At 36.5% G+C, this 26,668-nt stretch overlaps 2 protein-coding genes across 2 annotated transcripts in view; one reads left to right on the plus strand and one right to left on the minus strand.

The window, feature by feature from the left end:
* Positions 1–26,668, plus strand: part of kcnc2 (potassium voltage-gated channel, Shaw-related subfamily, member 2) — a 125,670-nt gene that overhangs the window by 97,914 nt on the left and 1,088 nt on the right. The window lies entirely within an intron of this gene.
* On the minus strand, positions 4,863–25,456 carry frs2a (fibroblast growth factor receptor substrate 2a). The gene is made up of 7 exons (XM_067390824.1): positions 25,106–25,456; positions 11,310–11,417; positions 10,978–11,069; positions 10,433–10,619; positions 10,211–10,348; positions 9,971–10,134; positions 4,863–7,933 (listed from the first exon to the last, which is right to left on the minus strand). Exons 3-7 carry the CDS (start codon positions 11,041–11,043, stop codon positions 6,971–6,973), a joined length of 1,518 nt encoding a protein of 505 aa, XP_067246925.1. The 5' UTR covers positions 11,044–11,069; positions 11,310–11,417; positions 25,106–25,456; the 3' UTR covers positions 4,863–6,970.

The raw sequence follows: 26,668 nt of genomic DNA on the forward strand, positions 1-26,668 counted from the left end.
ATAAAATTATAAATCTTAAAAAAAATATATAAACTCAGACTTTTATATATATATATATATATATATATATATATATATATATATATATATAAAATTCTGAGTTTATATCTTTTTTATGCAGAAAAAAAATTGTGACAAACATATATTTAAAAAATATATATTTAACGTATTTAAGGTAATTGCAATTTTTTTATCATAATTTTTTTAAGCTCACAATTCATATTTTTATGAGCTCTCAATTGCGAGAAAAAAAGTTGTAATTACATTTTTTTTACATGACAGAAACAAGCTTCCATGGTTTACTGAGTATCGTGGCACATTAAAGGGATAGTTGGTAATAGTTTCTGGATCCCACTGACTTCCATAGTATTTCTTTCTACTACTGAAGTCAGTGGGGCCATCAACTATTTGGTTACCCATTCTTTCAAAATATCTTCTATTTGTGTTCAATAAAGCAAAGAAATTCATACAGGTTCAGAACAACTTGAGGGTGAGTAAATTATGTTCATTTTTGGGTGAACTATCGCTTTAAATATAGAATTGATTTGAAATTCTTTCTATCAGATATGATTTAGAATGATCTGAAATATGTTCTGAAGCACCTGTGAGTGAAGCAAAAGTATCCGCCATGACATTAGAAACGAGTTACAGGCCAAAGTTTGATGCTTCGGCTCAAACTCCAACCATGAGCAATGAAACGGCCACAACTAATAATCCAAAACTTGCAAAAACATTGATTCTCTTGTCAGGGACGGAGCTTTGCGTGTGTTTTCTGGCATGTTGCTTGACGTGTGTGGCCGGCGTCACTCGTGCGCATCAGTTCTCTCCACTCGGAGCCGTTTGATCCTGAGGAAGTAAGGAGAGGCATGTTGTATCTAAGCAACAGGATGGTTGCCAGGTGACAGGCACTGAGGTCCTGAGAGCAGAAAGGGCGTGTTTGGCGTTTCTTAGGAGGCGAGAGACAAATCAAACTGCCAGTCAATCCGCTGACAGAGATTCGTTTGTGAGCAGTGTGAAACTGAACTCTCCTCTGAGATCAGATCCAACATGTGAAGGGCAAACGGGTTCGGATCATCTTCTCAGGATGGTTCTGACAGGATCAAAGATGCAGCAAACCTCACCAGAGCCGAGCAGTGATCGCCCAGCGTGAGGAACAGTCAGCGCAGATAATGAGCGCCTCCCATGATGCTCTGCTCTGATCTGACTCCAGCCACACACACAGTCACATGTGCGACTGAGTTTGACATCATTACTGTTGGTAATGATAAATCCAAGCGTTTAGAGACCTGTTTGTCTCCATTTTACTCGTATCGAAAAAGTTTCTGTTGCCAGCAGATTTTCAATTAAAGCGAATATTACTTTTCATGCAGTGCTGTTTGTGAATGTAAAAGGTCTGCAAAGTTTGGTTTGTGTTGTTGAGAAGAATCACACTGGAATTGATACAGTAAAACCGACACCATCGTTACTGTTCGTATCAGTTGTGTATCAAGTGCTGACGAAGATACAGAGATGAAATTCAGATGGGCATTTGGTTGAACCGTCTGACCAATCACAGCAGAGGAAGCTCTCAGAAAGGCGGGGTTTAGAGACCGAATCCTTTATCAAACCGTTTCAGACACTGAGAAAAGAGCTGATTCTGCAATGGATATTATGAGGAAATTAAAGTGTTTTTGGAGCCTTTAAAATGGCATGATATTGGCACTTTAATACTAATGGTAATGTTTATTTGGTTACACTTTACAATAAAGTTTCATTTGTTAACAATAGTTAGCTAGAACTAACAATGACCAACACTTCTACAGCATTTATTAGTCTTGCTTCATGTTTATTCCAATATTTACTATTACATTTTAAGATCAAAAGTTGTCTGTTAACATAAATAACTGCACTATGAACTAACATGGACATTTTTTAGTAACTATAAAAGATTGATAAATGCTGTTAGAACATTTTTCATTGTTAGTTTGTTAGTTAATGCATTAATGTTAACAAATGAGACCTTATTGGAAAACGTTACTGATTCATTAAGGCATCACAGGTGAAAAAAAAGTGTAAAATATTGTAAAACTTAGGTGAAAATGTATAACTAATAGATATCACCTTATCTACCCAGTTGATTAATCACAGTATTGTTTTGTATTACAAGTTTTCTGAAATGTCGTTTAAATAAGGCATCTAATTAAACATGCAATAATTTGCATATAATCTCCAGAACAGGAAACTATAAGATAAAACCAAAAACTTTATAAAACTTCTTTCATTTTGTTGATATATAGACTTTTTTGCATATCTCTTTTTATTACTGCCAGAAAAAAAAAAGGAAAAAAAAAAAAAAAAAAAAAAAAAATCACAAAAACATCCAAAATACACATTTAAGTCTAATTGATCTGTTTGCATCTGTAGTGAATGTAAAGATGCTGAAGTGGAGATTTCTGACTCAAAATCACTGCTTTAATGATGTGATATAACTGAAATCTGCAGATGCAAATAGATAAAGTGTGATAAATTAAACACTTAAATGAGTATTTTAGTTCTTTTCATTAGTCTAAAAGAAAAGCAAAACCCCAAATTTGATCAAACTTAAAAACTTACTTTTACGTATTATAATTAGACATGAATATATACAAATGTAAAACCATTATTATAAAACAGACACAATGATAAACCTGTTTTAACACTAGTTTGATTTGGAGTGTCATACTGCCCTCTGCTGTTCAGTGCTGAAACTATCACAGCTTCTGCTCAATGTTCAGCACTGCTTGAATAATTTATCAACTCGTAATCACCAGGTAATTGGCTTTTTCTTGCTGTTTTTGTCATTTTGGCTCAGTAATGAGAAGATTTTGCCCCAATACCTCATTTATTAGGCTACCGTACAGATTAGAAAACTTGTTTCTTGGGCCGCGTGTAATTGGGTTGCAGACGTGGAGTATTTGCTCTTTTGAAATATGCTTGTCACACTGCAAGAACAAAACAGCATTAGCTTGTGATGTTTACATGTATAGAAATCCGACAATTGTGTTGCTAAAAAGAATGAAATGGAAGTTGTCCCAATGCACACAAACATCCTTGGAGATTAAACTGATGGAGACACTCAGAAAGAGTTTCATTTGGATTTTTTTAATGATTTTTTGCCATGCTACAAAAATAGAGTTGGCACTGATGGCAAAGTATTGGTTGTAATTCTTAAGTAACTAAGTTTTTAAGCAAGTAATTTTTAAAAAACAAACAAACATTTTACTAAACTGATATCAATACCCAATATATCAAATGCAAATATCAAAACTAGTTTCAGTACAACGTCCGTAATTGTGAAATACTCGTATAGGAATGTAACCTCACACACACACTCTTTCCTGAAAGATCCCGACAGTCATTCAGTTCCTCAGATTTGGCAAATGATCTTGATTTATACAGTTATTTCATTAGCACTACTGAATGTCATTTTGTACATGTGGACGTTCCTATATTTGCACACTCTCTCAAAAAGGTAGAAAATAACATGATAATAATGCAATAAACTTTACAATAGAAACTTTACAAAAACCGTCTGTCTAGAACTGTCCTCCACTCGCCGTAAACAGAATTGTCTTTTGTTTGGAAACATTCGAGTGCATTCAGACGAGCGATACAATCACGTTTGCCGCTAAGACACACATTTGCAGCGCCGCACAATCCTCCAGGTCCTTCTGAAAACAGCGTGACGCACGAGGAGACCTAAAGTGTTGTTATGATCGACCACACCGCATGATTTGCTACACTGAAGTGTTTGTGAAAACAGGCCTATAGTGATGAACGTCTGACTTTTGCCTGACTTTTGTCAAATTTTATATTTTAATGTGTAACATCATAATATATAAACCTGTTTAATTTGGGCAGAATTTTTTTTTTTTTTTAATCGGAAAAAATAGGAATATATTTAAATTATTATTATTATTATTATTATTTTTTTTTTTTTAAGTTTAGGGGGGAAATAAGCCCTGATTTTATTTGCTTTCTATGGAAGAGGATTAGGGCCAAGCAATAATAAAAAAATAAAACCATCTCGACATTAAAGTTGTTAAATTTCGAGAAAAAGTCGAGATAAAATGTTGAGAATAAACTCGTTAAATTATGACTTTATTCTCAACATTTTATCTCGACTCTTTTCTCGAAATTTAACTAGTTTTTCTCGTAATTTAATGAGTTTATTCTCAACATTTTATTTAGACTTTTTTCTCGAAATTTAACAACTTTAATCTCGAGATGGTTTTAATTTTTTATTATTGCTTGGCCCAAATCCTCTTCCTAAAAATACATCTGTGACCTGTTGTAGGTAAATATTTAAATTATTATTATTTTTAAGAAAACTGAATTTAAATTCGGGGTAAAAAGAAGCCCTGATTTTATCTGCTTCCATTATTGGCCAATTATTAGAAGAAAAAAAATGTGTTACCTGTCATAGAAAATATCGAAATTATTATTATTATTTTAAGAAATATATTTAAGTTGGGGTAAAATAAGGCCTGGTTTTATCTGCTTCCAATATCGTCCAGTAATAGAAAAAGAAAATTGTAATCCATCAAAGAAAAAAATTAAATAAAATGATAATCTTAAAAATTATTATATATATATATATATATATATATATATATATATATATATATATATATATATATATATATATATATATATATATATATATATATATATATATATATATAATTTATTTTAAGATTTATCATTTTATTTGAATAAAAAAAAATCTCACGTTTTTTCCCCTTCACAAAGTTTCCGAGTTTATATCTTGCAATTCAAAGAAAAAAGTCAGAATTGTGAGAGATAAATTCTGAATTCTGACTTTATTTCTCACAATTCTGGCTTTTTCTCAAAACTGTGGGATATAAACATGGAATTGTGAGGGAGAAAAAGTCCAAATTTGTAATTAAAAAGGTAATTGCAATTTTTTAGCTCACAACTTATATATTTTTTAAAGATATAAGCTCTCAGTTGTGAGAAAAAAACGGTTTTTTGTTTTTTGTTTTTTTTACATGGCAGAAACAAGATTCCATAGTTTACTGAGCATCTTGGCACATTAAAGGGATAGTTCACCCAAAAATTAAAAAGATATTTTGAAGAATCCTGGTAACCAAACATATTCTGGTTCCCACTGACTTCCATAGTACTTGTTTCATACTATGGAAGTCAATGGGGTCCATCAACTGTTTGGTTACCGACATTAAAACATGCTTTAATTTGAGGGAAAAATAAGCCATGATTTTATATGCTTCCAATATAGTTCAATCATTTAAAAATAAACTGTAATATTGTCCATTACCAATATGATCACCGATACATAATGCATCAGTAATATTATTAACTGTACAGATTCTACACCTGAAAACCCTTTTAAACCACCTGTAGTGGAAAACACTTGTCAAATATCAGGGTTTCTTAGCAACTGAGAGCCGGGAGATAGAAAAGAGCCGCTCTGAGACACACTGGAGTCTATCCGGCGGGGCAGCGAAGCGTGTCTTTGGTCGACAGACGTGAGCGTACAGCTGAAAACACACACGCACACTTGCGCTCTCATTTGGGATCACGCTAGCAGAAGGGCTGTGGAGTGAGAGCGAGTGTTTAAAGTGACTGCAGTGAACCATGTGATTCTAGAATACCGTAGTGAGCATCTTTTATTGCTCTCAAGTGCAAAATGAGTGACTTACATCGACGAAGTAACCACAAAAAGACGTATCTCGAACACTTGGATATTTTTGAAAAGGAGAGAAAAACATCACAGCATTGGTGAATGAGGTCTGGTAAACCGTTTAGTGTTTCCTCATCTGTACCTGTTTCTGACCTGCATTCTTCCGCCACAGATGGTGAGCGATGGGCGTATGAAGATAGGTCAGTACACTTGAAAAGTACAAAACAATATAGTACATATACTTAAACTGAGTGAATCTCACAAAACCTGTCATGCCCTGGTCATATTTCATCCCAAATCAAAAGAAACACAAACTTATATTTTGCATAATGAAAATGAAGCTTGATATTCTGCAGTGTGATAATAATAATAATAATAATTGGAATCAGCAAAAAAATATGAAAATTTTGAAACAACTTCAAAATTTATGATAACAATCCTTAATCATAAAATGACTGAAAAAATGATTTAAACAACTTTAGAGTTCAATTAATACATGTTTTGACAAAAACAAAGTTTTATAAAATGATAAACCTTTAAACCATTTTTTAAGAAAAGGGTAATAATATTCTGAAATATTATTAAAATTTAAAATCACTGTTTCTATTTGAATATATAGTAAAATGTATTTTATTCCTGTGATCAAAGCTGAATTTTCAGCATCATTACTCCAGTCTTCAGTGTCACATGATCCTTCAGAAATCATTCTAATAATTTGGTGCTTAATTATTACCATTTATCATTGGCACTCAAATATCAATGTTGACAGTTTTTGCTGCTTAATATTTTTGTGGAATGTTTCTTGAGCAGCAAATCATCATATTAGAATGATTTCTGAAGGATCATGTGTAATGATGCTGAAAATTCAGCTTTGATCACAGGAATAAATTAGATTTTTCAATATATTAAAAAATAAAACAGTTCTTTTAAATTATAATAATATTTCAAATTTTTACTGTATTTTTGATCAAATAAATGCAGCCTTGGTGAGCATAAAAAGAACATTAGTATGTGTGTATGTGATTAAATGTGATAATTTAGATTTTTAGGAATCCACATTTGCTTTTTTTTTTTAATTTACTTTTTTGTTCAAATTTACAGCATGCACATATATAAAAATATGGTCTGAACCGAGTTTGCAGGTACAAAAATAGGGTAAATTTGGAATATAATTATTTATTTCTTTAGATTTCACAGTAAAATGTGACCTGACAGGTTTTTGTGAGATAAACTCCTGCATTCTGGGAGGAGTAAACCGACTGGGTTGTTGGATCAGTGCTGGTCGGGTCACATGGGCAGGTCGGTGCTGTTGTGTCGAGTTTTCCTGGATGTGCCGTCGTCCCGTGGCTGTGCTTTCTGCAGGCTGGACATGGCGGCCGTGCGCTCGATGTCGATGACGGCGTACAGCTCTGTCCGGCGCGTAGGGGTGGGCGGTAAGGGCGTGGTGGGTGTTTTCGGGGTGTGAGGCCCGCTGGAGTCCGACACTTTGTCCATCTCCACCTCAATGTAGTTGAGCTGCCGGAGCGGGTCGCCCACCCCGAGCCTTCGGAGGTCAAAGTTGAATACGGTGGGCTGAGTGCTGGAGCAGTGGAGTTTGTGCGCGCTGAGCGGCACCGTGACGTTCTCCGTGTTGACGTAGTTGTGCTGGGGATCGAGGGAATGGAAGCCATTCAGAGAGAGCGACTTGAGATCGTCCTCATCCTCTGCTTCGCTGTTGGGTTTGCGGGTCTCCCACACGGGCGGCAGCGCTGGCAGGTTCTCGTAGTTGAGCAGCGCAGTCCGCCGTTGGGCTGAGTTGTTGGCGTTGTGTGCGTCAGGAAGCGGAACAGGAGGTCTGTTGCGTCTCGCTCCGGAGCTGACGGGTGCTGCCACACCGTTTTGCTGCTCGTGGGGCGTCTCCTTGCGCTCATCGCTGTCGTAACCGGTGTCACAGTCTGTTGCGGGGCCCGTGCTGCCGTTCACAGTCTTTGCAGGAGAAGTGGCGATATCTGTACTAGAGCCGGCCACTCCTGCGTCCTGTTCGCTGAGCTCTTGCCGTCTCTCCTTGAGCAGCATCTGTCTCTGGACAGGCGTAGGGCCTAAAACAAACTTTACACCCTCTGACTCCAAAACAACGTGCGGCTCAATCTCACTGGGCGACGCTGGGTGTGCGCTCTCTGGATTGGACGTCCGGAGCTCCAGAGGGGCGTGGCCACTGCTACGACAGCGTCGTTCCTCTTGTAGACCCGTCGTGTTGACGTAAGTGTGCACCTGCACAGACAGTACATTCATCAGAAGAAGAAAAATATGAACCACACTTTTATGTTTTTCTTAAAAAAATGTGAGGAGTGCTTGTACGCACAAAACCTGCTGCTAACATGCCATTAAAATGGACACACGTGCCTCCTCTCACTCACTCACTCACTCGTCTTATTCGCTCCAATTGAATAGTGCTTGTATTGCATAATTTTACTCTTTCCCGCAGGTTTCACGCTCACATCAAAAGCATGCGCACATAAAACTCACCTCTCGTGAGTACCAAATTGAGCTCTTTTTCGTGGCTTATTGTGCTTAAACTGTCAAATACATTCAAAATTATGTCAAAATGGCTGTCTTGTAGGGTATTCAGGTAAATACAGTCAGTTTTCGAAGGCAAATTGTTGAGAAAACACATGTTGTGTAACAGTATATTGGATTTGTGCATAAGCTCTTAAAGTGACAGCACCCTAATAAACCTGCTGCAAAAGACAAAGAGAAAATCACTCGCTGCTCTTGACTAACTTTTAAAATTTAATTGTAAGCACTGAATTTAATTTTTACAATGAAAACTATCCAATGCTATTTTACATTTGATTACTTTAATTTCTGTAGTATTTCTTAACTGAACATATGCTGCGTCCCAATTCGCATACTATGCGTCCTAAATAGTATTTGAAAAAAGAATTAGTATGTCCCAAATCGTAGTATGTTGAAATGAGTATTCCAAAGATACCCAGATGGTGTACTTTTTCCGGTTAGAATTCGAAGTGCAGATCCGTGCACACTTCTAATGGCTAATATTGCCCATAACACATTGCGCTGTGGAGGAGGATTTGATTAGAACTACAAATACGAATAAAAAGTGTTTAAAAACTACAACTACAACCATACAACGGTTAAGATAAAGGGGCTTGAATGATTAATAAGCAGTGTCTAACCAGACAAAAAGATATTAAATGTTATCCACATTATATTTCATCTGCAACAGCATTGTGAACTTTTATAATGATGTGTTTGGTCATTAACTTTTAAATGCATCATTATGCAAAGATGAGGAGAGTTCTCTGCATGAAAGACCCATGACTGGCAGATCAACGTGCGACTACATTTCTCTCCGAAACGGTAGGAAAATAAATTTAATTCAATGTGGAGGATTTTAACTGTGACAAGATGATTGACAGGGTAGTTTAAACAGTTACAGGTTGAGTAACTAAGCAACAGAACGTCCGTTAAAGATGCAGTTATGACGAGGTAGTATGTCCCAAAACTTGCATACTCTTCTACTACACACTCAAAAGTATGTACTTTTTCTTTACAAAAACAGTACATACTTTTAGGACATAGTATAAGTAGGCGAATTGGGACGCAGCAATACTGTTAGACCCTCCTGAAAAACTTGTGTTTCATTTCATTTGTCTCTTTATTCTGTTGTATTTATTTGTGCTATCATTTGCAATTTGTGTATTTGTTCTTATTTTAATATTGACTACTAAAAAAGCAAATTTCATGTTTTACAACTTTATATATATATATATATATATATATATATATATATATATATATATATATATATATATATATATATATATGTATGTATATACACACACACACGTCATAACATATGAACATTAAAATATAAAACATTAATAATACAGCATAAGAAAATATATTTACAAAATAAAAACAATAAAATATAGACACTATACAGGAGACACTATTTTATAATAATACTAATTAATACTAAAATAAGGTCTCATTTGTTAAAATTATTCAATGCATTAGTTAACAAGAACAATGAACAATAATTCTACAACATTTCGTAATCTTAGTTTTGACATTTACTAATACATTTTTAAAATCAAAAGTTAATGCACTGTGAACTAATGTGAACAAACAACAAACTGCATTTTTATTAACTGACACTGACCAAGATTATAAAATATCGTAAAAAATAGATTCCTCATTGTTAGTTCATGTTAGCTAATGCATTAACTAATGTCTAAATGTAAAGTGTTAGCCTATGTTTTTAAGTGAAGTGCGTCTGTGTACCGTTTCATCATTGAGCAGCAGTGGGTGTGTCGATTCCTCCCCTACTGATGGTAACCTAGTGCTGCCCACTGAAGGATGGCGACTCGAAGGCCGCGAGGAGGCGTCGCCAAATGATGGGTAACGGCCAATTCCATTGGCTACTGTTGGGACAGAGTAACCTGGAGCTGTAGAGAGAGCGAATGAGGAGTTAGTAAGAGAGTCCAATATGAACGTGATGGCTGGAAGTGTGTCTGTTCTTACTGGTGGGCGTGTGTGGCGTCACTGGAAGCTCAGGCTCCAGCACTGGTTCCTCCACAACACTGATACTGTTGTTGTGCATGATGTCCTGCAGCATGTTAAAGATCTCCTCAGCGCGTGCACACTTGAACGCGAATATCCCTTAAGAGAAGAAGGGTGAACAGTGAATTTGAATGACAAGTAAAGCAACAAGTATCAGTCATACAGTAAAAAGCAGAGTCTCACCTTGACCGGTTTGGCAGCGCCGGCCACTCTCGAAGGAGAAGAGGTTGGAGTCGTAGCCATAGCGACGCAGGCAGAGGTAGGGCCACTTCACGGCGTCTCGTTTGCGTGTGTGCAGAATGAGCTCTTCCTCCGTTAACTCCATTACGCCCGAGCCCAGCTCATTACCATCATCGTCCACGTTTATCACCTACAAACACACACAAACACACACACATCTGCACACTTCTGACACAACTGAGTATACTTAATGTGGATTATTAAATGTCATTTTATTTGACACATACACAACCAATCAAAACTTTGGACTAAATCTTCAAAAAAAAAAAAAAAAAAAAAAATCAACAGATCAAAATCTATATATCTATATATCTATATATCTATATATATATATATATATTATAACTGCTGATTTATTTTCTTATTAGAGCACTTAATGATTTGGTACATAACAAATATGAGAACTTTACTCTCTGTCAACACATTGAATCTGTTCACTGCAGTACTTGTGTGACAGACAGACACCTTCAGACCGTTCCGTCGCTCACCTTGAATTTGTTGTGATGGTTGTCAGGGATGATCTCTTTATCGGGACAGCTACAACAGCTCCCCATGGCGCCTTTAACACACCATTGGACCCCTGCGCAAAAGAAAAGATGTGCAGAGAGAAACCGTTGAGATGAAGTACAAGGACATAGGAAGAGAGACAACAAAAACAGTTCATAAACATCACACAGTGCTGTGTTTGCTACGCTGTTGTTTATTTAGAGGTTGGTAAAACCAAAAAAAAACATCAATCTGTCCCAATTCTGTAGACGCTGTAACAGAGTGAAATATGTGTTTACTGTGATCGTCCAGCAGAGAGCGCTCCAATGCTCACCTACATCCAGCCATCAACAGTTCTGCTCGTCTTGCCGACACACACTGCCGTCACAGCTCAACAGCACTTCCAGCATGTTTGCGTGTGTGAGGGAGAGAGATCAGCTTCCTGTGGAGGCACAAACACACAAAATAAACTTAGGAACTCATTTTGTTATCATGCATATACTGTAACGTTCAGTGAATGAAGCACAGAGCCATTTCTCCAAGTCTCTGGCATTGTTAAGCCCTACTAAGTCATCAGAAATGCACGTGTATGTGTGTGCGCGTGTGTGTGTTGCTTGTCGTTTCTTTGTAATTATTTGTGAAATTTATTAGCAATTTATGAGTAAACTGTTTCAAAGCAAATTCATTTTTTTTGTAGATGATTTAAAACAAGTGTAAGCAAAGACCGGATTCTGACTCGAGTCCCACAACCGCCCTGCACGTTTATAATTCATGCACACATTTACATAAACATCTCCAGAAATACGTCCCAGATCATAACAGCTGTTTGTTTTGCTTTTTGTGTGTTGTGCACTTCATCTTGCTGCTTGCACCTGATTTCTCTTTCTGTGATCAGTAACATACGTCTGATTCAGTATCTTTTATTGTGACTTACATCCTATGAGTCTGTTTCAGGGGTTATTTAGAGGTCATGTACTCCAGCTAGGCAGCTACATATTGAGTGATGTATGGATGTGCGAAACTCATCTGTCTTAACTGTATAATTACGCTAGTTTCAGGTTCAGGGGTTCATCGGATGCATTTCTTGGGAGGCTTTTACTAAGACGCATTCAAAAACTGCTGGACTAAATGAAACGGCATCTTAGAAAAACCCCTAAAGGCCTGTTCACACCAAGAATGAAAACTATAACCAGGGGTGCACATAACTTTTTTGGTCCGGAGATGCTACTTGGTACACACACTTTACGCTGCAAACTTATCTTATAAGCTGCCTAAATTTAAAAATAACTCTTTGTTCACTGTAGAAATTAAATATAGGTTCATCTTTGTTAAAGCTGTATTATTTATTTATTTAACATTAATGCCACAGATAATAGCAAGAATATTAGGCTGCTGTCACTTTAAGACCGAATATAATGACACACATCCAGTACTTGCTGAGATGGGTATTTTGTGTGTATCAACAATTTTGTGTGTATCTGTCTATTCAGGTGCAAGTAAACACAAAAGAGGAATCAATTTGTTTTTGAGCGCCTCTCTCTCTATTTGTGCACGCGCGCTTCGGGTACGTGCGGCTGTGTGGACAAAAGTTCCAATTTTCGCCTCCTCTTCTGCATTTAAAATCATTTGAATGTGTAAATTGGCAAGAAAAAACACGTCCCAATGATAAACTTTCATTCTATGATCGTTAAACTTAGCAGTTAAACCGCAAATAACATGCAGAAACGTGGGGCCTGGTTCATACGGATCAACTGCGATCCATTGCACCCCTAATAATTACACATTTAGCAGATGCTTTATCCAAATCAACTTACAAAAGAGGAGCAAAAGCAATCCGTCAAGGAACATGATCAAAGATGGAAAATTTGCCCCAAAACTACAAGCATTCATAGCAAAGTTGTGGCTCAACCTTTAACAAAAAAGGCAACAGATGATGTTAAATAAGAATTTGCAGCATGACCTAAAGCTCAGTTCATTATTGCCACTCATGAGGATGAAAAGTGAATAATTCATGAGCTCCAGTAAAGCTCTGCTCTAGTTTACAGTTCATCTTCCAGCAGGAAACAAACCGCTCGCTCGCTCACATTATCACTCATTATACATGGTAAAAACTGATTTAGTATGCCACACACACACACTAAAAACAAACTCTTAGAGTCTGGACACCTTGTTATACGTCAGAACTCCTTTATGAAAAAATGAACAGTCAGGACTGCAGCGCTCAGTTTTTCTTCTATATTTAATGAGGGAAGTATGTAGGGCGTAGCGTGGAGGGAATTTTACTGGCAAAACCCGGCACCGGCCCGAATGTGTCCCACCTGCCCAGGTATGTGGAGGTCATGTGACTACAGCACACGTACTGCTCACATTCCATCAGTTTAACATCCATCAACCAGAACAACTAATACAAATGCTCACAGTCTCATTCTCTTGTGTGTCAAAAAACACTGAGTGATTAGGCATGTTTGCACAACTGCCAATGAGATTTAATAGTGCGTTAATTATGATTGCAACTCAGGATCATCATGAAACCCACTGCAATTTCACTGAAGATTTCAAGTCAAAACGCCTACGACAAACTCACCAGAGCGTACACTGTCTCTGCCTGTCCGTACGGGACAGATTAGCAGTGACTCTGGCGCAGCACGTCGAGATTCACTCATTCCTACTGCATGTTTGGGCAATTATAACCCCACGTAATGAGGGAGATCATGACTAGCCTGCAATACCCTGCTAAACCACGAGCATGAGTCAGCCTCACAGCGAGTCATATTACAACAGCAATCTCAACCCACACAGGTCACAGGACTAAAATTTAAGAGGTCATTATCACGGCTCTACCTGAACGAGTCTCAGGTGCATATTTGATCAAATTGGTTTCATGCAGATGTATGTTTGTTGCTGTGTGCAACCAATGAGGATCGTGCAATAGAAAGTTAGAGAATGTTGAGTTGATCATTTATTTTCTCTCCCATTGCATTCAATTTAAACTGCAAGCACAACTCAACTAAAGCATGATTTCTTATGGTGTGATTCTAGAAACTTGCTCATTGAGTATTTTAATATAAATTTTAATGCAAACGGTCATGAACCGTTAACAAATCGAATGTCAAATCATAAATCTTTTGTTTTCAGTCAGATCGCTTATCTATATCAAGTCATACTTTGATCATACTAAAAGAATGAATTAGGGATATTCTGCAGATATAAAAATTTTGGCCAATACCAATAACCGATAATTCTTTATATTTGAAAGCCGATAACAGATATATTGGCCGATAAATTTAAATCCAAATTTTTATATCATTTTTGAGAGCCTGATTACAAAATCAAAAGTCTCACCATTAAAAGCCATGTCCCAAGCACATAATTATAAGGATGTTATATTATATCATTATAATTTTATGTAGCCTATATGACAGAGTTGAGCTTAACTATATTTTCCTATTTGAAGTGATTTCAATAATATGAAGCAATTCAAAACCATCATGGCGAAGAGTGCGCATCTGAAGGAAATAAGCCATTATTTATCAGCTTTTATATATCGGCCAAGTTGTCTTATTGGGCCAATAACAATAACATTAAAAATGAACATATATTGGCCCATACAAATATAGTGGCTGATATATCGTGTATCCCTAGCATAAATCAATAATTTGTAATTAAAATAAAATTGAAAAGGAGTTAGTGCGATTATCAAAGCACAAAGGCTGTGATTTAATTAAATAAATATACGCATTGCGTGTTTCCGAGTGAAGCGCGGCACTTCTACAGGCGAGTGACTCAGTTCACAGTAAATGCTGCTCCACTCATCTCTGCATCCGTTCTAAGTTCAAGTTGCTTATAACATGCATTTTCTGTCATCAGCCATGTTGGAGAACTACTATTGCTGCTCTGTACCTGTTGTGGAAATCCCAAATACGCTGGAAAGCCAAACGCTAACGGCACCATCATGGCACCATCCAGAGCCGCACCTAACCCTAACTCTGTGAATTTCACAGTCTCATAGTCTCCAGGAACTGTGCTTGGATAACAGCCGCTGCTGGACGTGTCAAATAATCTCTTTCTGATTGGCTTGCATGGCAACACATAATGCAAATTTCCCGCTCAAATTTAAATTTAACGGAATGTTTTGCTTAGAACACACGAATATCGCACGTTTGTAGGGCTGGGACAATACATCGAGTCTTTATTCACGATACAAAGATTCTGGAGCGATTCTGATATTTTCCAATGTATCGCAATTCTCTCTCGAATTGATTCTGAGCTTCGTTTTTAACAGAACATGGCACTACGTGCTTTAGAAACAAATTTAACATTATTCTGCTTGCTTCCAGTTCCTTTAAACACCACTCTTAAACCTAAAATAATCATTCATAAAGTTTGAAAATGTTCAAGTGAATTACAAGGGTGTCAAGATTAATATGTTTACATTAATCTTGTGTCATAAAAGCATTCTGAGCCGAGGTGCAAGTGTATTTAACCACTTAAATGACTAAACACAATCGCTGTCCAGCACTCTTCTTTGTGAGCATTTGAGTGTGCGGTTAAACACTAGCCTAGAGCACCATCTGCTGTTAAAACTAAGCTCAGAATCAATTTTGAGAGAGAAAATATCAGAATCGATTCATATTCATTGTATCGCAAATTGAGAATCAATGTATTGTCCCAGCCCTAAACGTTCGTGGCAATCACATTGCCCAATTCTCATGATTCGCATCACAATTTTTGGCCAAATTGTGCAGCCCTACAAACAAGCACAGCATTTTTTTTTTTTTTTTTTTTTTCATATTTTAAAATTGCAATTAGATTTACCCTCCAAATCGTGCTGACCTAATTATTTGTATTTGTAAGAGAGAGCAAAAAAAAAAAGTTTATTGTGAGGGGCAAGAGGTCATGAGGCATGCATACTACATACCGAGACCTCCAGGGAAAGATGGACGACAAGTCAAACACTTTCACTGAAAACACAGGGGAACCGCTGCGGGTAAAGATTGCACTCCTCTGACTTCATCACCCTCAAACACACACACACACACACACGTACTCGTGGGCTGTGTGTGTGTGTGTGTGTTACAAACCATGCGATGACTGAAGCCACTGTGTCTCTCCCCCGCACAATGTTCGCATTCCACGGGGCACAGGGTGTGGATACAGAGGTAGATTTTTTCATACACAAAAATGCCTTTCTATCTCTCTCTCTTCATCTTCAGCTCGCCCGCTCCTCCTCTGCTGGTGCTGCAGAGGCTTGTCATACGGCGGCCAATCTGTGACTCACTGGATTTGCATTCTGGGAACGGTGTGGGGTCACTGGAGCACTGAAGTGTTATTCTGCATTCGTAAAGAATTCTAATAGTATAAACAGCGCGCTGGAAAGAATGAGTCAGGAGACGCTCTTAACTAGCACTTTAGAGCTCGTATTAACAGCCATTTGAAGCCATCACATGCAATTTGTTTCAGCATCTTGCCAATTTGCTTGTTACTTGCGGTCCATCACGTAAATTGAAACATACAGCTCTGACAGGTAACTGAACTGTAGCACCACAATACAGCATTACATTGTGTGCCATGACGCGGACAGCTTCGCAAATTCCAGCGTAACTGCATCTATTTATATCTGCTGAATAAATAAAAGGGCATTCAGAAGAAACATTTGAGTCTATAAACAGCTATTCTGCTGAGAAAATATGTTTTCTATCGGTTTTTAGTGCTTTTACCACAAGTAAAGCTTGCTATATAATAGGACATTTGCAAAGTGAATGATTGCCAGTGAATGGTTGCAAAGTGTTCTGAGCTTGTTTTGAGACAATTTAAACTAGGGCTGCAATTAATCAAAATAAAATTGTAATTGCGATATGACTCGCGAAGGCTGCGGTTTAATTAAATAAATATATGCACTACATGTTTCAGCAGGTCAAGAGCGTCTCGTCTCGGTTCGCATTAAATGCTTTACTAACTTTTAATGAGAAGCACTTATAAACCGACTGTTGCAACAACAGAAAAGATTTAAGGGCTCCCTGCAGTTTTTTTTTCACCAAAATAAAAGCTCTATGGTTCAACATTTGAAACGGAAGAAATTAAGTCATTAGTATTAGTATATTAGTAAAAATGGTATATTAGTATTGAAATTTTACAGTTGTACTGTAAAATAAAATAATTATTTTTAGGGACGCACGATATATGAGCCACTATATTTGTATGGGCCAATATATGTTCATTTTTAATGTTATTGTTATTGGCCCAATAAGACAACTTGGCCGATATATAAAAGCTGATAAGTAATGGATTATTTCCTTCAGCTGACACACTTCAGATATGGTTTTGAATTGCTTGAAATATGATTGGAATCACTTTAAAAAGGAAAACACAATTAAGTACAACATGTGCAGCTCAAGTCTGTCATATAGGCTACATAAAATTATAATTGTGCGCTTTGGACATGGCTTTTAATGGTGAGACTTTTGTTTTTGTAATCAGGCTCTCAAAAATGACAAAAATTTGGATTTATATTTTTCGGCCAATATATCGATTATCGGCTTTCAAATATAAAGAATTATCGGTTATCGGTATTGGCCAAAAAAAATCATATAGGTGCATCCCTAAATATTTTTATATAAAAGCAAAATATTATGATATTATTATTTTAGTATTTCTTATTTTGTATTTTTTTTTAAATATTTTTATTCAGTAATAATAGTTATTATTGTCATATCAGTGTTATTTTAGTTTTATTTTACTTTTATTAATATTTTGAGTTAGCTTTTATTTTTATATCTTTAGTTTTCATGTTAGTTTTAGTTAAATTTTTAGAAAATTCATTGTCATTGCAATTTGTTTAATTTATTTTTATTTCAGTTTTAGTTTTATTTCCAACTAATAATTTGTGTTTCAACTTTTGTTTTTTAAATTGGCAAGGCAACATTTCTAATTTTCGTTAAATTTTTTTCAACTAATATTTTTACTTTATTCAATTAACAGAAATGCTTTTATTAGTAGTAGTTTTAGTTAACTGCAGCCCTACAAACAAGCACAGCAAATGTGGAGATTTAAAAAAACAAAAACGCATCTTAAACCGCAATCACAATTTTTGCAAGAAGAAAAAATTCCCCAAACTGTGCAGGCCTAATTTAAACGCTCTGGGTCTTAATTACATTTACATTCATACATTTGGCAGATGCTTTTATCCAAGTGACTTAAATTGCATTCAAGGTGTACATTTTATCAGGGCATGCATTCCCTGGAAATTGAACCCGTGACCTCGGGGTTGCTAGCGCCACAATGTACAGTTAAAGCTACAGGAATGCATTAGCATGGTACAGGGATGTGCACTGTACATGTGCTGTGAGAATAATGGTGGAAAGTCATGAGTGGGGGATTAGCATGAACTAACCCCACACCTTTGAACACGGAATTCCAAGCCTGGGAAAAAACACGTCTCGATGCAGCGACCCTCCACTAACTCCTAACACAAAGCTACGTTCCCAACTCTGAAATAAAGATACACTCCTTCCCTTCACACTGGAATGTAAACACCATTTAACGTTGGGTTTCTTGGGCTTTCTGGTTTGGAAAAATAGGATGCAGAAATGCATGCTTGCTTTAAAGCGTCTATTCCCAGGGGAGGGCTATAGATATGACAGACAGCTCGTCTCCAACTGGCAATGAATAAGCGCCACAGGCACACCCACTCATTAGGACAAAGATTTATTTCAACTTTAATGGCTCTGACAGCGAAACCGTCCAGACAGGCATCAGATGATGCTGACTGAGGGGGAAAAGAGCTATAGCTCTCAATCCAAAAACAGGAGGATAAATCAGATCTATTGATCAGAGACTCATGATAGGCTTTTAGAAAAGAGGCAGAAATCCATTCTCTGTGACAGTTATTAATCATCATCACAGCTTGACGTGTGCATTTATCAAACAGTCAATTGTTCATTTAGAACAGTAAAAGAAATATCAGCCTTTAACCCTATAAAGCCTACTGTAGTATATTTGATATGCAAATTTTGAAGGCCTCTAAATGATCAACATGATCAAAACCTGTTGCATACAAACTAATTGATAGTTTTTACACTCTAAAAAAGGCTGGGTTAAAACCAATCCAAGTTGGGTTGAAAATGGACAAACCCAGTAATTGGATCGTATTAACCCAGTGGTTATTAAATTGCTTATTAATAAATGTTCACCCTTTGATTATTATTGTTGCCTCTAGTAATTATGTGTCTGATTTTTAATTTCCAACCTATTTTAGGTTCATTTTAAGCCAGCCATATAGTCATTTTTAAACAATAGTTGAGTTAAATAAAACTGCCCAGCAGGTTGAGCAGACATTTAACCCAACAGCTGGGTTTCTCCATTTTCAACCCAACTTGGATTGTTTTTAACCCAGCGTTTAGGTTGTTTTAACCCAGAATTTTTTTAGAGTGTACTGATTGGGTTGTTTTAACCCAGTGATTGGGTTAAATGTTTACCCAACCTACTGCATAGTTTTATTTAACTCAACTATTGTTTAAAAATTACTGCATTGCTTTCTTAAAATGAACCCCAAATATGTTGGGAATTACCTTTTAAACAATAGTTGAGTTAAATAAAACTACCCAGCAGGTTGGGCAAACATTTAACCCAACCACTGGGTCAAAACAACCCAATTGCTGGGTTTGTCCATTTTCAAACCAACTTGGGTTGTTTTTTAACCCAGCATTTTTATAGTGTACTAAACCATACTAAAAACAAGACCTTTTCCAGTTCAAAACTGATCTGCAATATTTAGGAAGAGACTGGAAATGATTTCTATTCCCGAGACATAATACAGACATTGCAATGCACTAGTAAGCAATAGCATTATTGATTTTTGGGTGTCCTGAGGTCACAGTCTTCCAGACGACTATTTGCATTATGAACAGTGATGCAGAAATGACAAGCTGTAATGAGTATTGACTAACAGGCTAATTACAGAGCTACAGCTATGCTGTAAGTATGATCAGCCATATGTTTAAAAGCAGCTGCAATGAGTGTGTGTGGGACGGGTGGGAGGTAGAGAGCTCTCCAGCGAGTGTGTACACTAATATTGTGCTCTCCTGGCATACGAGAGAGAGAAAGAGAGAGTGAGTTCTTCCTCGTATGGCTATGTCACCCCAGTAACCCAGCGCTCCCAGTATGGCCAGCTGGTGAATGCTGAGCGACTCGCACACTTCAAACGAGCGCCAGAGTTTACTTTACCTCCCACCAGAAACACAGAGGACGAGAGACACCGTGTCAGAGCGGGGGAGGTAAAATAGGAGATTATTTTTTAACTCATACAAACTCTGGTGTGAAATACATGGACATTTTACTACAATGCAGAAATTATATATTTGTCTTGCAATATTTGAGTATTAAAGGGGACCAATAATGCCCCTTTTACAAGATGTAAATTAAGTCTCTGGTGTCCCCATAATGTGTCTGTGAAGTTTCAGCTCAAAATACCCCACAGATCATTTATTATAGCTTATCAAATTTGCTCCTATTTGGATGAGAGCAAAAACAGCTCGTGCTTCGGTTGCTCAACAACAACAAAGCTGGAGAATCTCCCGCAGCCAAAATGAGGATTGTCAGTAACGGTGTTCAGCCTTACATTGTTCAAACCGCAAACAGCAACATTACACACTACCAAAGGTTAAAAAAGTGAAATCATAATCAACCACCCCTTTAAAATATGTGCATGCTTTAACTGTATTACTCTTTATCCTGACTTTTTATTTTAAACTTGTTTAAATATAACATCCCATCTGCTTTATTAACAATGTATTTTGCATTAAAAAAAATATTTTAAGACCAGTACAATATTTATATTTTACTCCAAAACCATGACAGAAATAAGAAATTATATTTTGCATGACTGAAGAAAGTAATGACTGTTTTTTTTTTTGCATTGTGACATTATTTTCCTAAAAGATTAAACATTTTAATTTCGCAGTAAAGAGAATATGAGAATACTATCATGAAATTAATGTCACAATGCAAAAGCAAGTCTTTATGCAACATATGATCTTATTTCTTTCTCATAATTTGTATAATATGATAATAAAACAGGCCCATATCATTTACATTAATGCTGTGAAAATATTTGTAATAATTATTTATAATATACTGGCAAAATGTGTTTGAAATTTAAACTGCACAATGATTGTGGATACCTCAAATAATTATGATTAGACTGAATAATCACGATCAGACGATTAATCGATGATTGTGACAGGCCTAAATAGGCATGACCTTAAAAGCTTTTATGAGATTCATCCTGTAAATGATGCAAATATATCTAATACAGGTCTCCAATAAAGGGCTATGGTGAAAACGAGGAGCCTCCAGCGAAACTAAGAAATAGTGTCTTTTAGCTCTTCACATAGCAAACAAGCTTAAGCTCGTGTGGGAGGCGCAAGATCAGAAAGAGAACGGCCGACCTCGCTGCATGATCTTTCTCAAGAGAGGACAAGAGGAGGGGGAGGGAGAGAGATAAAGAAAGTCCATCTGAAATACAGAAATCAAGCACAGGTCAGTTCAGTCACTGAGCACGCAGAGGCCGTAAAGCCTCGAGGGTCAGGAGCAAGCCTTAAAGCCCTGTTAGACTCATTGTGAAGTTTTTTTCGTTGTTCACTTTGGGAACACGTGAGCATTTAGATGAATATGATAATATGTGCTGTGTGTTTTCCTTTCAATAACAAAATAAACATACAACAAAAATTATAGAGGTGAGAAAAAAGCAGTAAAGAAAACATCTGATCATAGCAAAGTGGAGATCTGCAATTCGGCACTCTAGTTAAGTCACGTCACGAAATGAACTTCGTTTTGGCCTGATTTTGTTTGAAATTACATCACATCCGTTCGTTCTTCAATTTAGCTTGAAGTATATAGGGGCCTTTAGAACTCACACTCTGTGATCTCTTAAATATGGAAGCTTGTTTCCGACATGAAAAAAAAAAAAAAAAAAAGGTAACTGCGACTTTTTATGTCAAAATTCTGACTATGCATGATATAAAGTCATAATTGCAAGTTATAAAGTCAGAATTGAGAGATATAATGTAATTCTGACTTTATATCTTGCAATTCTTACTTCATAACTTGCAATTCTGACTTTATATCTCACAATTCTAAGAAAACAAAAAAAATTGCGAGATGCAAACTCGCAATTGCGAGGAAAAAAAGTCAGAACTGTGAGATAAAAAGGTCAAAATTACCTTTTTTATTTTTTGATTTAGTGGCGGAAACAAGCTTAAAGTGATAGTTCACCCAAAAAGAAGCATTTACTTTCCAAAACTATGACTTTCCTTCTGCAGGACATGACTACAATACCATGTCTTTTGTAGAGCTGCTTTATAGCTGAATCAAATTTGTTTCATTATTGACAAGTTTTTGAAACATGACACTTATTTAACTGAATCGACAACTATTGTCTTTTTAGAGCTGCTTTAAAGCTTTAAAGTTTGCATTATTGATTCTGTTATTTTCCAGTTTACTACTGTGAAGCAGCTTTGAAACAATCTTGTATTAAGCGCTTTATATATAAAGGTGAACTGAACGTTGGGAATTTTGAATGCTGAAGAACATTGGGGTCCAAACAACACAAAAAAAAAAAAAAAAAAAAACACAAAATGTTTCAAAATATTTTCTTTTGTGTTCCAAGAAGAAAATAATGTCTGTTTATACACTGTAAAAAAAAAAAAATTGTTGGTTTAACTTAAAGTAAGTTACTTGGTTGCCTTAAAATTTTGAGGTGGTTGAAATTTAAAAAAATGAGTTAATACAATGAAGGCGATTGATTTAATCAACAGAAACTCAAAATATTATGTTATCTGAACTACATTTGACAAAAGAAAAAAACATTCTGATAAATCAAAAATAATTTTTTACAGTGTAGGGACTACACTAAAACATTTAAGTTAGTATGTTATAACTATATATATATAAAAAAAAAAGTTATCATCAAGTAAAAAACTCTTAAAAGGAGCTCAGCAGTTTGTGTGCTCCTCCTAACAATGACAAGCTGAAATTGCAAACTTTAATCAAACTGAAGGTTAAACGCTGAATAGTTCTGCTCGTCTATCGTGTCATTGAACGATTCTGATGATGATTCAGCTCAATTCTTCTAACATGGCTATTATGATAGAAAAATGAAAGAAAAACTACCGAGCTGTTTTCACAAGAGCAGGAAAGCTATTTCACCGAACCACTGAAAAGAACTGGACGGCCTTCAGAACTTTTGCTCCATTATCTGCAATTCAACACAGCCTCAAAATCAACACATTTCACATTTCAGAGTGGGGGAAAAAAACCTTTCTGCCATAAACCGAGCATGAAAACGATTAGTAGATAATAAGACATGCGAACAACACTACATACTGAATTTCACTGAGATTTGTCAATATTATTGAAAACTAATGGATACCCAACAACAGGAACAAGCCCTCAAAACGGCAGAAAAATAAAAGCAAACAAGCCAGATGATCTCACAAAATACAAACCGCTTCTAATGGGTTTAGACAATGAGGATTTGGTATAAACGTATACCTTCCCAATATCAATACAAAGTTAATGCGTTCAAAGCATCCTTTTGCTACTAAGAGTACATGACGCAGAAGCGCGTCAGAGAAAACGTCATGCAATAACGGGAAACCATAAAGGCAGTGCTGCTGAGTCACTGGGCAAACAGGAGAAACACAGTCACCATCAGCACACACACAGATGTGAGGGAGCGTGCATTTGACATGTCTTTATGCAGTCCTGCTTTTTGACATCCATCAGCATGAGGCAGCGTTAGCTTTATCTTATGGGTGGTGATGCTCTTGGTCGTCACACCCAAAAGTCCTTCACTTAAGTGCAATCATGACTGTTTCTGCTGCCATGACCTCGAGCACACCGCACCCATTAGAAAAGTTACTAATTTGTCCTTCATTGAGCTTATTCTATCCAGTGATTTGGAGTGGAACATCTGGAGTTATGAACTATTAAGCAAACCAATTATTTTGCATGGGCCAAATTTATCTCTAAATAACCCACCAGACAGATGAAAAACCCAGACAGTCCTATGTACATGTCAACCCGGGTGATTCCCTGTGCAATGCTGAATCTGTTCAACATTTAATCACATAGAAAAAGTAAAGGACACAACTGCTGCATCACTGCTGACCGCTGCTTTCCCAGAAACCACACATTGTCAGACTGCAAGAGAGGTTCTTGGAAACACACAAACCTTGAGGAGCTCTTGAGGATCAATGCTGCTGATGGAGCGTTATGAATCACACCGACATAAGCTGTATGTCTTATACTAATAGCAGTATACTAAGTATTCAATGCATTCACTACATGGAAAAAAAAAAATCAAGACATTTAGCATAACTTGCACTAAAATGTGATAAAACATGCAAATACCAGTGAATGTGAATGGAGGGACTCGTATAAGCCGTGTCACTGATCATTATCAGGTTTATTAATGAATAATAATGCACTTATTCATACTCAAACTAGTGAATGATGTTTTATATGGGTTAACTCAAAGTCTGAAAAACACAAAATGTATCTTTAATGTAATTAATTATAAATAACAACCATGTATGTGGGGCATGATGGTAACTCAACCCACCAGACCTGAAACTATTCGCCATAAAATCACCATTAAATGCACTTATAATGCATTTGTAAGACACAATGATTTTTGTGTGTGTTTTTTTTAATATACATAAATAATATTAGTTAGTTCATCATCACTTATCAGGATAAATACACACACCAGTTTAACTTTTACTAGCGATTTCACGTTTATTGTGCTTATTTGAACCAAGCACATCATATTTGTAAGCTTTTATCAGGATGTTTTGATAAACTCCAGTTTAACTGAACACACACATCAAAGATGTTTGAACACACCGATGTCATACTTTATTACATCAGAGGTAAAACAAGTTTTAAACTCCGTTTTTCCACCATAATAACACACCAAACGGAGAAAATATGTCATAAAACCCAAAGTCTTGGTTGATTTGTATTATATAATAGTTTGTGAAGCTACTATGCTAATTACGTAGCCAGCTAACAACTAATCACAGCAGAACAGATTTGATTTATGAAAATATAAGGTAAATGTGTACTTACTATAGTCATATCTCCACTTGCTGAGTTTAATAAGTGCTTAATTGTGTAGATGAACGTAGTAAAGGAGTGTTTTCCAGTCAAATGTGTAAAATCTCTTCACGGGACTCATCGCCCGAATCAAACTCCCTCACAGACACCAAAAACAGCCAAACTTTTCCATCTATCCATGTCCTATAGTCCGGAAACGGGGGGAAAACAAAGGAAAACGCTTAAAATGTTGTTCCGATACTGATTTTGAAGTCTGATCGTTTTCACTGTGAATTCTATGTAAATAAATGCGATATTTTCGTTGAGCAGCAGCAGAAAGTGAAGGCGCTCGCGCAGACTCAATGTGAGCTCGCGCAGCTCCGCTCTCACTCTCATCAGGCCCGAGAGAGAGAGAGAGAGAGAAAGAGAGAGAGAGAGAGAGAGAGAGAAAGAGAGAGAGAGAGAGAGAGAGAGAGAGAGAGAGAGAGAGAGAGAGAGAGAGAGAGAGAGAGAGAGAGAGAGAGAGAGAGAGAGAGAGAGAGAGAGAAAGAGAGAGATCTGCCCCATTACTACTGCATCCGGGTCGTGTGTATATGTATGAGGCACTCATTTCTGAAAATACAGAAAATAATTTTAGCTTTGTAAAGGTAGCCTGGAGTACTTTATGTTTCTGCATCAAAAAGAATGCTTTTTAATATAAGGTCAGTTATATTATGTGCAATACATATTATATACAGTCTGTGGGTTGTAATATTGCAAAGTCTTGTCCTTAATAGATTACACTTAAATATCCATATTACAATGAAAACTATTGTTAATTTGGTGGATAAATCTCATTTGAGCATTTTAATGTCAGCACACTGTAAAAAAGTGGTTGTGCATTGCTGTATAGTTGTGCTTTAGCAGCCTCTAGTGGAGGTACAAGCATTTTAAGCACTTAAAACAGCACTTTTATTTCTTTTAAACATCTTATGGGGTGCATCTGAAATCACATATTTCCCTACTATATAGTATGTGACAAAATAAGTTTGATTTCACTGGATGACTTCCAACAAGATTCTGAAAAGTGTGGATATGATGGACACGTTACTGTCCCATGAGGCCACAGGTGAGGATTTGTGAATGGCAGTGAAGCAACCCAACTGAAGCTGGTAGGTCACATGATCATGACAACATGGTGGATGTAGTATGGCCGGATTAAATTCATACTACACACATTAATACTATATATTGTTAAAGTTTTAGTTCACTTCAAAATTCAAATTTCCTGATAATTTACTCACCCCCATGTCATCCAAGAGGTGTAATGCTGTTTCATGCATTCTGACTTATTTACACTGTTAAAGAGTTGCATTCTCATGCTAAGTTTTAAAACACGAGTTGGACGTATGATGGAGTATTTCTATGCCAAATACACTACTTCCGGTTTTGGAGATTTTTTTTTGTTGTTTGTTTTTTTTTGAGTATGGCCCTTTATCACGTAATAAAGGGCGGAATGCCGTTCTAGACCTGTAAGACCTTCGTTCATCTTTGGAACACAAATTAAGATATTTTTGATGAAATCCGATGGCTCAGTGAGGCCTGCATTCACAGCGA

Source organism: Chanodichthys erythropterus, chromosome 8, assembly GCF_024489055.1.
Source record: "Chanodichthys erythropterus isolate Z2021 chromosome 8, ASM2448905v1, whole genome shotgun sequence".
NCBI classification, from domain to species: Eukaryota; Metazoa; Chordata; class Actinopteri; order Cypriniformes; family Xenocyprididae; genus Chanodichthys; species Chanodichthys erythropterus.